Raw genomic sequence first — 16,803 nt, 5'->3', positions numbered from 1 at the left:
TTCTAGACTTAAGAGGAGGAATAGGCTGCTCATTATTGCTTTGACTTCGAGGAAGAAAATCACAAGACGCGACATGCTTCTGGAACGTGACCACCTTTAGACTTATATACTGTACAATCATTACAATTGTTATTCATGGAGCATTCAGTGTTAAAAGAGAACTGAAGTCATTTTTAAACTTGCTTTATTTCTTAATTAACGTGTTATTCAAGTACGTTTTCGGTTTTAGTAACCTTACAGTATATCGTGACTCGTATTGGCAACTAATCGCGATTAAATATTATACTTATCGGCCTATTCGGTTTTTAGCCGTGTTGAATTTAGTTCGTTTGGTCCATGGCAGGCGTCGCTTATCCGCGCGATCTTCATGAGACTTCGAAACGTGAAGTGTCAGCCAGGTGTCAGTGCCGCCATTTTGAAAACTGTTTCCCAAACGAAGTATTGCACAAAAACGAGTTTAAATGACGATTACTGCCTACTTTTTTCAAACTTTCCTGATTGCTATCAAAACAAACAAAACTTCCGGCTTGATTACATCAGCGTTCGAAAGAGGGCGCGCGCGTCTTTTGACAACGTTGGCAGATGTTGGTGACTTTGATTTCCGCTGTACGTTTTACCTCAGTCCTACGATGTCTCGCACAGGTCTCGACGAATCTCGTTTACGGCCCTTGCTTTGACATACGGACTCATCTCATCTCATTATCTCTAGCCGCTTTATCCTTCTACAGGGTCGCAGGCAAGCTGGAGCCTATCCCAGCTGACTACGGGCGAAAGGCGGGGTACACCCTGGACAAATCGCCAGGTCATCACAGGGCTGACACATAGACACAGACAACCATTCACACTCACATTCACACCTACGCTCAATTTAGAGTCACCAGTTAACCTAACCTGCATGTCTTTGGACTGTGGGGGAAACCGGAGCACCCGGAGGAAACCCACGCGGACACGGGGAGAACATGCAAACTCCACACAGAAAGGCCCTCGCCGGCCCCGGGGCTCGAACCCAGGACCTTCTTGCTGTGAGGCGACAGCGCTAACCACTACACCACCGTGCCGCCCTGACATACGGACTGATGTATTATTATTACAGAGAGTATTTCAAACACTCATTACTTGCTATAGCAGTGACAAAATAGCGATCAAAAATGCATTCCTATATTTAATAAAATGAGAGAAATAGAATTTTGATCAGGGCGGCATGGTGGTGTAGTGGTTAGCGCTGTCGCCTCACAGCAAGAAGGTCTGGGTTCGAGCCCCGTGGCCGGCGAGGGCCTTTCTGTGCGGAGTTTGCATGTTCTCCCCGTGTCCGCGTGGGTTTCCTCCGGGTGCTCCGGTTTCCCCCACAGTCCAAAGACATGCAGGTTAGGTTAACTGGTGACTCTAAATTGACCGTAGGTGTGAATGTGAGTGTGAATGGTTGTCTGTGTCTATGTGTCAGCCCTGTGATGACCTGGCGACTTGTCCAGGGTGTACCCCGCCTTTCGCCCGTAGTCAGCTGGGATAGGCTCCAGCTTGCCTGCGACCCTGTAGAAGGATAAAGCGGCTAGAGATAATGAGATGAGATGAGAATTTTGATCATAAATTGCCTTCAGTTCTCCTTTAACTGATTTATTATTACTAGTTACACTAGTAATATCTCCTTTACTTTATCATGGAAAGTTATTCCCTCACCACCTTCTCTTTTTTTTTTTTTTGTCTGTCTTGAAGTTAATAAAATAAAATAAAACAAAACCCCTCCTCCTCTGTCCTGGAGATATCAGAAAACTTCAGGTTACAGTTTTACCCCTGACTGTTACGAAGCCCTGACACTGGAGACTCCTTCCATTAATGATGCATAAACATCATTCTCCTCTCAGAAGAGTTCACTATATCAACAGTTACACACACTCTTAATCTGTTTGTGTGTTAGTCTGTGTGTAAGTTGGCACTGTAGAAATGCTAAAGTATTAGCAGTGCATTAATAAAAATGTGATTTTGCAGTTGGACAACTGACGAACACTAAAATTGCCTGTAAATTTCCGTTTCCGGTTGAGAGTATGCTGTGCGCAGTTTGGCTGCCGCTTCTCATCGGAGCTTTTTATATATATATATATATATATATATATATATTTTTTTTTTTTTCCCTTTGTTTTTATCCCCTGCTGGCCGAAAGGCCCGAAGAGGGATTATGTCATGGCGATGTCCATCTGTCCGTCCTGGGAAGGGTACTCACCTTCTGAAATCAACTCCTCTCACAATTTTTGGAGGAATTTCACGAAACTTGGCAGGATTGTTTGTTATATGTTGGTAATACGCAGATTGTTATTTTGTTCAATTCGGTTGCATTTTACCAGAGTTACAGACCTTGATTAATAACCTTGTGCTTTGACAATTTCATGAAGGTGTGTTTTCCTTCTGACATCAACTCCTCTCATGATTTTTGGATGAATTTCTCGAAGCTTGGTAAAAAGCCTTGTTATATGACGGTAATATGCAGATTGCGATTTAATTTCGTTTGTGAAAATTTTCCCAGAGTTTTGACTCTTGATTAAATAACTTGTACTTTGACAATTTCATGAGGGTGTACGTTCTTCTGAAATCAACTCCCCTCACAATTTGTGGAGGAATTTCACCAAACTTGGCAAAAGGCTTTATTATATGACAGTTATACGCAGATTGAAATTTCGTTTAATTTGGGCAAATTTTCCCAGAGTTACGCCCTTGATTATTAACAAACTTGTACTTTGGCAATTTCATCAAGGTGTGCTTGCTTTCTGAAATCAACTTCCCTTACAATTTTTATCCCCCGCTGGCCGAAAGGCCCGAAGGGGGATTATGTCATGACAATGTCCATCCATTTGTCCATCCCAGGAAGGGTGCTCACCTTCTGAAATCAACTCCTCACAATTTTTGGAGGAATTTCACGAAACTTGACAGGATTCTTTATGTCGGTAATACGCAGATTGCAATTTTGTTCAATTCAGTCGCATTTTACCAGAGTTATGGCCGAGTTACCAGCGGGGGAAATTGTGCTCTCAGAGCACTCTTGTTCTTTTTGTGTTTGTTTGGTTTTTGTTTGAATGTTTTGTCTGCCGGTTGTGGTGTAGCTCTAGACCCAGTTTTGGGCGTCAGTTCCCTTCAGGCCTTGGTCCACTGCGGGTGATGCCTGTGCTCCTCGCTATGGACTGCAGTGAGCTGGTTGCTCTTTTAACATCGGGGTTGTTCAGCGCTCTGTGTGGCGGTGCTTCTGTGCTTGGCGTGGCGTTCCAAGTGATGTTGCCTGGTGAGGTCACGGTGGCTGTGCAGGCAGTTTGGGACACACCAGCGCTCTGTGTGGCGGTGCTTCTGTGCTCGCTTTGTGGATCCATGGTGCGGTGTTCTGAGCGATGTTGCCAGGTGACGTCACTGCGGCTATGGAGGTGGTGTGGGACTGTGGGCAGCTATGCCACTGGAAGCAACCTTGGGTGTAAGAAAAGTGCTATACAAGTTGAACTTTTATTATTATTATTAAAAGTCCATTAAAGGCAGCTCCTCAGTAAGAAGGTGATTTGGTGTAGAGCTACATAAGTTTGTTAAATTGATCTAAATTAGGCATAAGGTTTCTTGATTTGATTCACCATATTGGGTCACGATTCGATTTTCCTGTGATTTATTATTTTTTTTTTAAAGAAAATTAAATGAAGACTGTGTTATTACCAAAAAATGCAAAAATTTTTCCTTTTGTTAAATAAATATAAAAAAACCCCCCTTCATTTCATTTCCTTAATAACCAACAATAATACTTTACCCACATTTGTAAAGGTTGGAGTGAAATATAATAACCTATTAACTAAAATATTCCTTTTATTAAAAATGAAAAACATCAATCACAGATGGGCCTTTTTTATTTATAAACTTTTATGAACATTTGTTCTGCCTCCATTTTCTTCTCTTCTTTTTCTCTTTCAGCAGTCTGTAAAAGAAAAGAGAGTTCTGATTTCTTGTTCAATCTATCGGTACGGTACACAGCAGCTCTTTCACATTTTAGATCTGGGGTTTTTTTCTTTGTGTGCGTTTTTTACAGCATTAGAGCTGTGTTACTTCCGCCTACATTGCAGTCACGTGTATTCCTGATATATTTGCATGCTCTGCAAACTAAACAGTGCAATTACAGCTAGGAAAAACTAGGACTACGCAGCTTGATAATGAATCATGATTCACTTTTTTATTTCATTGATTTGAATCGTCATAAATTTGTATCGCGATTTATCGTCACACAATATATACGATGTTGCTTAACCAGTTAAATTAACCTATTAAATTCTTAGTTATCATGCCAGTTTTACTGATAGTTAGCTGCTTATCTGAGATGAAAGGTGCTGCAAAGCAGGAGCGACTCGGAGCAGGATGATCGCTCAAAACTGCCTGTAAAATCAACCGTCTGCTGTTGGCTTGGAAACGCATCAGGTTTGATCGTATGCAAAATATGACAGTTTAGAAGTCCGGTCATGTTTACTGTACTATAGCACTGTGTTTTCCTGATTGCACATTAGATGGGGACGTCAGAACCCTGTGGTGTCTCGTTCAGAGTTCCAGACTGGTCGATCACATTAAGGACTCCCAGTGTGAGACTTGTGTGTTGGTGTATTGCGGGCTGGGTCGTGTCGTGTTCAGGGAGAAAACTGGGAAATGACTTCATCATGAATTCTGCTAAAATGTTGTCAGACTTGTGGAAGATAATAATAATAATAATAATAATAATAATACGACATTCCATGAGAAATTTATTAATTCCTAGAGTGGTGGCTACAATTATCGACACCTTAACGATTTTTTGGCCGTTGCAAAAGTAGAAAAGACTTTCAGTACGTAAATTGTGCATAAATAATGACTCAAACTTCCACTGGGGGGGGGGAGTTGATTCCCGATGACTTAGTATATCAGATCACGTGACACCTTTCCACAATTAATTATCAATACCTTTGTCCACAGTTATCGACACCGTTCCACTATTAATTATCGACACCCAGATGATGATTATTTATTAAAACTAATCGGTGTGTGGTATTAAGTTAACAAAACATAGTTTTTATTTCAAATTTGTTTTCTATAGACTTATAGTTAGTAGAAAATGTCTTTTATATAAATATATGGATGTCGGTGTTGACGTAAATGAGGAAGTAATTCTAATGTCTGTAAACAAATGAAGTGATAATGTTTAACCTGCGTCAGAAAATCTTTTTGTTCCACTTTCTAAGTATTTTCGTAGATCACATTTTGTTAATCATTCGTTGTTTTTTATATTAATTTCTAGTTTTGTCGTTTACCAATAAATATCAACAAGCAACTGATATTGTGACCACATGAACATCCAGGTCAAAGGTCGCATCTCATTCCTCAAACCAAAATATAAACTGTCTACCGATATTGTAATATGTGGTCGATATTTACCACAAACTGCAAAAAAAAAAAATTCTGAATGAACAGAAAAATCTGAATATTTCAGGCATGTCATTTTTTATATGTTAGGAATTTAATTCTGCTCGAATTCTATATGCACTCGGATTCCAGATACTCTATAAACATTCCATTCTGTTATGAATCAGAAAAAAATTTTTTTGTAAATCACGGCACTTCATCTACTTCAACAATGTTACCCAAAGATCGATCCATAACAGTTGTAAATGTCCCTTAATTCCACAGTGTGTCGATTAATGGTGAACACCGGCGAAAGTGATCACTATTATCGACACCTCACGTGACTCTTAAACGCGCGTTTAGATACAAAATGGCGGTTGTCACATGAAAGCGTAAGAAACAAAGTAGGCTTCGACGAGGAGATCATGAAATATCGGTGAATCTGATCAGTAAAAACACGTCCATGATCTTTCCACCACGCTTACCTGCGATGATAACGTCCGGGTTTTCCGAAAAATTGCTGATCGTGCTAAAAAATTTGTCAGATGACAAGATCAAAGGGTGAGGGGCGGGTCTTCTGGTGTATTAATTAACCAGTAATAAACATTGGAACTGAAACTCACTTTTGTAAAAAAAATAAATAAATAAAATTATTGATAAATCTGAAAAGATGTCGATAATTATGGACTGGTGATAATTGTAGCTGCCACTCTGGTATTATGCCAGAATTGAATTTTAATATAAACTTGTGATTTGTAGCTGTCAGAGCTGCTGTTATAGAAAATAAATTGAGACCAATCAGAAGCATGAATTTAACAATGCTGTGGGTTATTAATAGATTTGTGTTGCTTTTTGGTGTGTGTGTGTGTGTGTGTGTGTGTGTTTGCACAGAGAAAAGATGTGGCACTGGACTTTGGTGGCCGTGGTGTTGCTGTCCCTCCCAAACAGATCCACAGCTCAGGGTAAGGGCTCACCTACAGAGACCTCAGCACCGCTTTAGGAAAACACGAACACCAGCGTTTATATGATGAGAATAAAAAAGAGAGAGAATGAATATAATTTAGCTGTGTACTTGCGGTTCGCTTTGGCCTGCATTTTAAACCCTGTGAGGTGGAAAACATGATGCAGTCGATGTATTTTGTAAACGTTTGTATGAATGATGTAACGCACGTAGGATAAGCGATATGCTAACAATATTGCATGCTATCAAACCAAATAAATGGAACCTGCAAGAAGGGAATAGAACGCATGTTTTTATTCCACCAAAAACATGTCCTGTATGTACAACCCCGATTCCAAAAAAGTTGGGACAATACAAATTGTAACTAAAAACGGAATGCAATAATTTACAAATCTCAAAAACTGATATTGTACTCTCAATAGAACATAGACAACATATCAAATGTCAAAAGTGAGACATTTTGAAATTTCATGCCAAATATTGGCTCATTTGAAATTTCATGACAGCAACACATCTCAAAAAAGTTGGGACAGGGGCAATAAGAGGCTGGAAAAGTTAAAGGTACAAAAAAGGAACAGCTGGAGAACCAAATTGCAACTCATTAGGTCAATTGGCAATAGGTCATTAACATGACTGGGTATAAAAAGAGCATCTTGGAGTGGCAGCGGCTCTCAGAAGTAAAGATGGGAAGAGGATCACCAATCCCCCTAATTCTGCGCCGACAAATAGTGGAGCAATATCAGAAAGGAGTTCGACAGTGTAAAATTGCAAAAAGTTTGAACATATCATCATCTACAGTGCATAATATCATCAAAAGATTCAGAGAATCTGGAAGAATCTCTGTGCGTAAGGGTCAAGGCCAGAAAACCATACTGGGTGCCCGTGATCTTCGGGCCCTTAGACGGCACTGCATCACATACAGGCATGCTTCTGTATTGGAAATCACAAAATGGGCTCAGGAATATTTCCAGAGAACATTATCTGTGAACACAATTCACCGTGCCATCCGCCGTTGCCAGCTAAAACTCTATAGTTCAAAGAAGAAGCCGTATCTAAACATGATCCAGAAGTGCAGACGTCTTCTCTGGGCCAAGGCTCATTTAAAATGGACTGTGGCAAAGTGGAAAACTGTTCTGTGGTCAGACGAATCAAAATTTGAAGTTCTTTATGGAAATCAGGGACGCCGTGTCATTCGGACTAAAGAGGAGAAGGACGACCCAAGTTGTTATCAGCGCTCAGTTCAGAAGCCTGCATCTCTGATGGTATGGGGTTGCATTAGTGCATGTGGCATGGGCAGCTTACACATCTGGAAAGACACCATCAATGCTGAAAGGTATATCCAGGTTCTAGAGCAACATATGCTCCCATCCAGACGACATCTCTTTCAGGGAAGACCTTGCATTTTCCAACATGACAATGCCAAACCACATATTGCATCAATTACAGCGTCATGGCTGCGTAGAAGAAGGGTCCGGGTACTGAACTGGCCAGCCTGCAGTCCAGATCTTTCACCCATAGAAAACATTTGGTGCATCATAAAACGGAAGATACGACAAAAAAGACCTAAGACAGTTGAGCAACTAGAATCCTACATTAGACAAGAATGGGTTAACATTCCTATCCCTAAACTTGAGCAACTTGTCTCCTCAGTCCCCAGACGTTTACAGACTGTTGTAAAGAGAAAAGGGGATGTCTCACAGTGGTAAACATGGCCTTGTCCCAACTTTTTTGAGATATGTTGTTGTCATGAAATTTAAAATCACCTCATTTTTCTCTTTAAATGATACATTTTCTCAGTTTAAGCATTTGATATGTCATCTATGTTCTATTCTGAATAAAATATGGAATTTTGCAACTTCCACATCATTGCATTCCGTTTTTATTTACAATTTGTACTTTGTCCCAACTTTTTTGGAATCGGGGTTGTATAATAATGGTTAATTATATAGTGGATATTAAAAAGTCTACACACCCTGTTAAAATGATAGGTTTTCTGATGTTAAAAAAAAAATGACACTATGATAAATAATTTCAAAACGTTTCCCACCTTTAATGTGACCTATAACCTGTATAATGTTAACCCATTCTTGTCTAATGTAGGACAAACAAATCTGTTAAGGGGGAAAAAGATTTAAAAAAACGTACAATAAGCTGGTTGCATAAGTGTGCACACCCTTAAACTAATACTTTGTTGAAGCACCTTTGGATTTAATTACAGCATTCAGTCTTTCTGGGTTCACACCTACCATCAGTTAAAATGACTCTGATTAACCCCAAATAAAGTTCAGACATTTACTCCGTTGCCTCCTCCAGCAAAAGCCAGGGTTCACAGAGAGCTTATAAAGCATCAAAGGGATCTCGTTGTTGAAAGGTATCAGTCAGGAGAAGGGTGCAAAAACATTTCCACGGCATTAGATATACCATGGAGCACAGTGAAGACCGTCATCAAGAAGTGGAGAAAATATGGGACAACAGTGAGATTTCCGACAACTGGACATCCTTCCAAAATTGATGAAAAGACGAGACGAAAACTGGTCAGGAAGGCTGCTGAGGGGCCTACAGCAACACTGAAGGAGCTGCAGGAATTTCTGCCAAGTACTGGTTGTGTACTACATGTGACAACAATCTCCCGTATTCTCCATATGTCTGGACTATGAGGTAGGGTCAAAGAAAAACATCCAGGCCTGGCTAAATTTTGCAAAAAAATTACATCAACTCTCCCAAAAGCATGTGTTATGGTCTGATGAAACCAAGGTTGAACTTTTTGGCCACAATTCCAAAAGGTATGGCGCAAAAACAACACTGCACATCACCAAAAGAACCCCATACCCATGGTGAAGCATGGTGGTGGCAGCATCATGTTTTGGGGTTGTTTTTCTTCAGCTGGAACAGGGGCTTTAGTCAAGGTGAGGGAATTATGAACAGTTCTAAATACCAGTCAACTTTGGCCCAAAACCTTGAGGCGTCTGCTAGAAAGCTGAAGATGAAGAGGCATTTCATCTTTCACCATGATAATGACCCCAAAAAAGTTTTGGAACGGCCCAGCCAGAGCCCAGACCTAAATCCGATTGAAAATCTGTGGGGTGACCTGAAGAGGGCTGTGCGCAAGAGATGCCCTCACAATCTGACAGATTTGGAGCGCTTTTGCAAGGAAGAGTGGGCAAATATTGCCAAGTCTAGATGCGGCAGGCTGATAGACTCCGACCCAAAAAGACTGAATGCTGTAATTAAATCCAAAGGTGCTTCAACAAAGTATTAGTTTAAGGGTGTGCACACTTATGCAACCAACTTATTATACTTTGTTTTTCCCCCGAACAGATGTGTTGTTCAATTGAATTGTACAGGTTATGGGCCACATTAAAGGTGGGAAAATTTTTTTGAAATTATTTATCATGGTCTCAGGTTTTTCTGATGTAAAAAAAATATCATTTTAACGGGGTGCGTACACTTTTTATATCCACTGTAGTCACTGTTTAATATTTTCGAACGCAGTAGACAGACTGTTATGTGAAGACTAATAATCTGGGCGTGGGTTTCCCAAAAGTCTCTTAATGCTAAGAGCATCTTAACTAGGAGAGAGAGTGTTCATTGTGATGCTCGCTCTACCATAGAACGATGATCTTTGTGCTATGATGCTTTCGGGAACCTCACCCCAGATCATTGATCTGCTGCAGATGAAAGGAGGGGTCTTAAACACATTAATGCATGAAGTAAAAACTTAAAAACATGTTTGTAATTAAAAATATTTCATATCAGCAAACATCAACGTGCTTGATGAAAATTTAGCGTTTTCTGACCTTTAAAGGAACAGGGAAAGAAAACATTATTTTGGCAGAAGTTGTTTTCATTATCTCTGTAACGTATCAAGGTTTGGTAAAATCGTATGACGGACAGATCTTGATGTTGATAACAAGAAAATCCAGGCTTTTCAAATTTCAGTATATCAAAATACTGTAAATGCAGCTCTGAGCCATGTGTTTGTCCACATGCAGGCACGTGTAATAATGTCGGTGCAGCGGATATCGTGTTTCTGGTGGACGGGTCATCCAGTATCGGCCGTACCAACTTCGCTCTTGTGAAGAGTTTCATGGCAGGGATCATCAGACCCTACGCCAACGCAGTGGGAGCTACCGGCGTCCGGGTCGGAGCTGTGCAGTACAGCGACACAGCAAGGTGTGTGTGTGGTTGAAAAATAAATTATCTTTTAATTCTCAGTCTCGCATATACTTTCATTTCACTCCATATCTGTTACCATACAGTGTCTTGCAAAAGTATTCATCCCCCTTGGTGTTTGTCCTGTTTTGTCGCATTACAAGCTGGAATTTGGATGGTAAGCACCATTTGATTTATACAACATGCCTACAACTTTAAAGGTAAAAATTGTTTTATTGCGACACAAACAATAATTAAGATGAAAAAACAGAAATCTGGAGGATGCATAGGTATTCACCCCCCCAAAGTCAATCCTTTGTAGTGCCACCTTTTGCTACAATTACAGCTGCGAGTCTCTTGGGGTATGTCTCTATTAGCTTAGCACATCTAGCCACTGGGATTTTTGCCCATTCCTCAAGGCAAAACTGCTCCAACTCCTTCAAGTTAGATGGGTTGTGTTAGTGTACAGCGATCTTCAAGTTATGCCACAGATTCTCAATTAGATTGAGGTCTGGGCTTTGATTAGGCCATTCCAAGACATTTAAATGTTTCCCATTTAAACCACTCCAGTGTAGCTTTAGCAGTATGTTTAGGGTCATTGACCTGCTGGGACATGAACCTTCGTCCCAGTCTCAAACCTCTGGCCGACTCAAACAGGTTTTCTTCCAGAATTGCCCTGTATTTAGTGCCATCCATCTTTCCTTCAGTCCTGACCAGCTTTCCTGTCCCTGCACATGAAAAACATCCCCACAGCATGATGCTGCCACCACCATGCTTCACTGTGGGAATGGTGTTCTCAGGGTGTTGGGTTTGCGTCACACATGGCATTTCTCATGATGGCCAAAAACATCAATTTTAGTCTCATTTCATCAGAGAATCTTCTTTCATGTGTTTGGGGAGTCTGCCACATGCTGTTGAGTAAACTCCAAATGTGTTTTCTTTAAGCAGTGGCCTTTTTCTGGCCACTCTTCCATAAAACCCCACCCACTCTGGAGTGTATGGCTTAAAGTGGTCCTATGGACAGATTCTCCCATCTCCGCTGTGGATCTTTGCAGTTCCTTCAGTGTTATCTTTGGTGTCTTTGTCGCATCTCTGATTAATGCCCTCCTTGCCCGGTCTGTGAGTTTTGATGGGCGGGGCCTTCTCTTGTCAGATTTGTAGTGATACCATATTCTTTCCATTTTGCTATAATGGATTTAATGGAGCTCTGTGGGATATTCAAAGTTTGGGATATTTTTTATAACCCAACCCTGATCTATACTTCTCCACAACTTTGTCTCTGACCTGTTTGGAGGCTCCTTGGTTTTCATGTTGCTTGCTTAGTAGTGTTACAGAGTCAGGGTCCTTCCAGAACAGGTTGATTTATACAGACATCATGTGACAGATCATGTGATGCTTTGATTGCACACAGGTCAACTAATTGTGACTTATGAAGTGAATTGGTTGGACCAGCTCTTATTTAGGGATTTCATAGGAAAGGGGGTGAATACTTATGCACACTCTAGTTTTCTGTTTTTTTCCATCTTAATTATTGTTTGTGTCACAATGAAACAACAATTTTCACCTTTTAAAGTGGCCGGCATGTTGTGCAAATCAAATGGCGCTAACCCTCCAAAAATCCAAGGGGGATGAATACTTTTGCAAGACACTGTACAGTAAATCCAAAATGCTGTTTGTTCACTGCCCCACAGTCGCAGATTGCGTTTGTGAGCTGCACTGTGATTTACACTCACCTCAACTGTTACAAATCACAATTCTTAAACATTACGCCACCTTCCGGAATATCAGAAAGCAAGTTTTTAGTTTTGTTAATAAAATTTGATAGAAACTGAAGTTTACTTTGAGTCTTGAATAAGCTTCTTTCCTGCAGTTTATAAATAAATTCGTTCCTCGGTGCTGATTAAATGTCTCTCTCGGTGTCCTCAGGGTGGAGTTTACCTTCACGACGTATCTCAGCGGTACGGAGCTGCTGAGTGCCATAGAGAACCTCAACTACAAAGGAGGAAACACTCGCACCGGAGCCGGGCTGAAGTACATAGCAGATAACTTCTTCAACCCCAGAACCAGCAGAGATGTGCCCAAGGTGAGCTCTGAGCCGAACCTGTGAAAGAAACTTTTCTTACGTCATCACTAAAGTCTGGAATAATGTTCCAGAGTGTGTCAGGAACGCTGCACGGCTCTTTAATTCAGAATAAAACATACCTGCTTTACTTTTGATTATTCATAGCTGTTGGGTGTTTTACATGAAAATACAAATCATGCCAGTCATTAATAAGTTAATTAATTGTTTAATTTATTATTGATTATGGTAAATAATGTTGTTTAAAAATAATAATAATAATGATAATTATTGAATGTTTTATTTCATCTGTTTATTTATTAAGACTCGTCTTGAGAATTTATACTCAAAAGGAACAGCAATGCTACTTCTACTACTTTACTACTCATAGTGTGGTTATATGTGATGATAACTGTCATAGATTGGATTTTTTTTTAATTAATTTACAGTGGTGCTTGAAAGTTTGTGAACCCTTTAGAATTTTCTATATTTCTGCATAAATATGACCTAAAACATCATCAGATTTTCACACAAGTCCTAAAAGTAGATAAAGAGAACCCAGTTAAACAAATGAGACAAAAATATTATACTTGGTCATTTATTTATTGAGGAAAATGATCCAATATTACATATCTGTGAGTGGCAAAAGTATGTGAACCTCTAGGGTTAGCAGTTAATTTGAAGGTGAAATTCGAGTCAGGTGTTTTCAATCAATGGGACGACAATCAGGTGTGAGTGGGCACCCTGTTTTATTTAAAGAACAGGGATCTATCAAAATCTGATCTTTACAACACATGTTTGTGGAAGTGTATCATGGCACGGACAAAGGAGATTTCTGAGGACCTCAGAAAAAGCGTTGTTGATGCTCATCAGGCTGGAAAAGGTTACAAAACCATCTCTAAAGAGTTTGGACTCCACCAATCCACAGTCAGACAGATTGTGTACAAATGGAGGAAATGCAAGACCATTGTTACCCTCCCTAGGAGTGGTCGACCAACAAAGATCAGTCCAAGAGCAAGGCGTGTAATAGTCGGCGAGGTCACAAAGGACCCCAGGGTAACTTCTAAGCAACTGAAGGCCTCTCTCACATTGGCTAATGTTAATGTTCATGAGTCCACCATCAGGAGAACACTGAACAACAATGGTGTGCATGGCAGAGTTGCAAGGAGAAAGCCACTGCTCTCCAAAAAGAACGTTTCTGCTTTTCTGCAGTTTGCTAAAGATCACGTGGACAAGCCAGAAGGCTATTGGAAAAATGTTTTGTGGACGGATGAGACCAAAATAGAACTTTTTGGTTTAAATGAGAAGCGTTATGTTTGGAGAAAGGTAAACACTGCATTCCAGCATAAGAGCCTTATCCCATCTGTGAAACATGGTGGTGGTAGTATCATGGTTTGGGCCTGTTTTGCTGCATCTGGGCCAGGACGGCTTGCCATCATTGATGGAACAATGAATTCTGAATTATACCAGCGAATTCTAAAGGAAAATGTCAGGACATCTGTCGATGAACTGAATCTCAAGAGAAGGTGGGTCATGCAGCAAGACAACGACCCTAAGCACACAAGTCATTCTACCAAAGAATGGTTAAAGAAGAATAAAGTTAATGTTTTGGAATGGCCAAGTCAAAGTCCTGAGCTTAATCCAGTCAAAATGTTGTGGAAGGACCTGAAGTGAGCAGTTCATGTGAGGAAACCCACCAACATCCCAGAGTTGAAGCTGTTCTGTACGGAGGAACGGGCTAAAATTCCTCCAAGCCGGTGTGCAGGACTGATCAACAGTTACTGCAAACGTTTAGTTGCACAACGGGGTCACACCAGATACTGAAAGCAAAGGTTCACATACTTTTGCCACTCACAGAAATGTAATATTGGATCATTTTCCTCAATAAATAAATGACCAAGTATAATATTTTTGTCTCATTTGTTTAACTGGGTTCTCTTTATCTACTTTTAGGACTTGTGTGAAAATCTGATGATGTTTTAGGTCATATTTATTCAGAAATATAGAAAATTCTAAAGGGTTCACAAACTTTCAAGCACCACTGTAATTGATAATTATTTAATTAACATTCTCTCTCTGTCTCCTCTATCCAAGCTTGCTATTCTCATCACAGATGGGAAATCTCAGGACAATGTTCAGAATCCTGCTGAGAAACTGCGCAGCTTAGGAGTCAAGATATTTGCTGTCGGTGAGTGTTTGTTTTACTGCCACTCACGGAATTTCGTAGGATTTTTTTTTTCAAGATGGCACCATACCACTTTTTTTTTTTTAAACCTCCAATACTGATACTGAGACCATGATTAATGACTATCAGCTGATATTGATGTCCATTTGGATACTTTTTTTGTTTTTCCTTTTAAAAACTACCAAGCTGGGCGGCATGGTGGTGTAGTGGTTAGCGCTGTCGCCTCACAGCAAGAAGGTCCGGGTTCGAGCCCCGGGGCCGGCGAGGGCCTTTCTGTGCGGAGTTTGCATGTTCTCCCCGTGTCCGCGTGGGTTTCCTCCGGGTGCTCCGGTTTCCCCCACAGTCCAAAGACATGCAGGTTAGGTTAACTGGTGACTCTAAATTGAGCGTAGGTGTGAATGTGAGTGTGAATGGTTGTCTGTGTCTATGTGTCAGCCCTGTGATGACCTGGCGACTTGTCCAGGGTGTACCCCGCCTTTCGCCCGTAGTCAGCTGGGATAGGCTCCAGCTTGCCTGCGACCCTGTAGAAGGATAAAGCGGCTAGAGATAATGAGATGAGATGAGAATGAAGTACTTCATGTGAAAAAAGAGGAAAATGGTGTTTTTAAAAAAAGTAGCTAAAAAATAATGACTTGTACAAAACAGTAGCTTTTTTAAATTCTGTCAATCAAACACACTTAAAATCACTTGTATTACAAATACTTAGACGGCCTTTCAGATTTTTCAAGTGTAGGTCATAAAAATAATTTTACCCGACTCCCAATTATTTTTGTTTAGTGACTGAAAGCTACTAAATTCGAATCACAGACTTCCGATTTCATTGTTATTTTTTAAATAGAACAATTAATGAATTTATTTCGACGTGGCTGTAAATTCTCTGCCATTTCTTCCTGTTTCACCATGACCCAATACAAGATACTATGTCATGCATCACGTGGTGTGCTTTCCCCGTTCACGCAAGGTATTGTGGGATACAAATTTGAAACAGGAGAGAAAAATGGAGGACGTGAGTGTGCGAATGAAACGTGAAAGAGCGACTACAGTAATGGAAAGAAAGGGAGAAGAAAAGACGTTATGTTCTATACGAAGGAAAGGAAATGCAGGACCAAACTAATAAATATCGGTGCTCAGCGAGCACCTCGGTGTGATCAGCTGTTCGTTTAGCGACACAATGATGGAACTGTCAGTGCACGCTCAAAGGTAAACCTGCGCGCGCACACACGGACTTCCTCTGTTTGGAGATGCTCAAAGTTGATTGGCTCCCGATTTTTTGGGAGCTTGGAAGAGCTGGAGATAGCTTGCCTCGCCAGACTAAGCTCGCAACAGGCCCTCGTGTTGCGTCACACTTAGGATGGGCGGGCCCAGGCTAGCGTAGCACAGAGTTGTCTATAAGCCATGTATGACGAGATTGAGTGGAATAACTGTTTTATTCTATCCACATTCACTGGATTTTGAGAAACAGAGCATTTTTATTTTTTTGCAAATTCAATAAATAAACTTTATACAAAACGTCCAACAAAATAATTTCTGCTTAGAATGTAAACAAACCGGCGAAACGACAGGAGCGATTTGTGAAAAATGCGATGATAATTCTTGAACCAAAAAAAAAAGATATGTTCTCACCATGAAATATTTTTATTCCATATTTTGTTGTTTGGTATTTTTGGGGGTTTTGTTTTCGAGTAGAGTTTTTATTTCGTCCTCGGTTGGTTCAGCAACACATTCCGCCATTTTGTTGTTGTTGTTGTTTATGTTTTTTTTGGTGGTTGGCAAACCAACTTAAATGTGCATTACCGCCACCGACTGGGCTGGAGTGTGGAACAGGCGATACTGGGGGGGGGGGGGGGGGGGGAGACTCATTATCTTTTAGCTATTTCTGTTTCTTTTCAATGTTTGATAACAAAGCTGCCATTTAGTTTTTCTCCACTCACGGTATATGAGCTGATATCCTAGCAGTAGAGTAGCCAGTCAGTGTGCGATTGCTCATATTTAGTGAATATGGATAGAATAAAAGTAAATATAAAAATCTAAGTGTAATAAAATCAATTCTAAGAAAAATATCTCCAT

General features: G+C 40.4%; 1 protein-coding gene across 1 annotated transcript in view; it reads left to right on the top strand.

Moving 5' to 3' along the window:
• col7a1 (collagen, type VII, alpha 1) overlaps positions 1-16,803 on the top strand; it is a 519,627-nt gene that overhangs the window by 73,027 nt on the left and 429,797 nt on the right. The window contains exons 2-5 of the mRNA XM_060918496.1: positions 6,271-6,341; positions 10,333-10,513; positions 12,419-12,575; positions 14,646-14,739. Of these exons, the coding sequence (XP_060774479.1) occupies positions 6,278-6,341; positions 10,333-10,513; positions 12,419-12,575; positions 14,646-14,739 (496 nt within the window). The 5' untranslated portion in view covers positions 6,271-6,277. The remainder of the gene's footprint in view (positions 1-6,270; positions 6,342-10,332; positions 10,514-12,418; positions 12,576-14,645; positions 14,740-16,803) is intronic.

Source organism: Neoarius graeffei, chromosome 4 (assembly GCF_027579695.1).
Source record: "Neoarius graeffei isolate fNeoGra1 chromosome 4, fNeoGra1.pri, whole genome shotgun sequence".
NCBI classification, from domain to species: Eukaryota; Metazoa; Chordata; class Actinopteri; order Siluriformes; family Ariidae; genus Neoarius; species Neoarius graeffei.
Note: the sequence above shows the minus strand (reverse complement) of the source record. Positions and strands in the feature narration are given on the sequence as shown.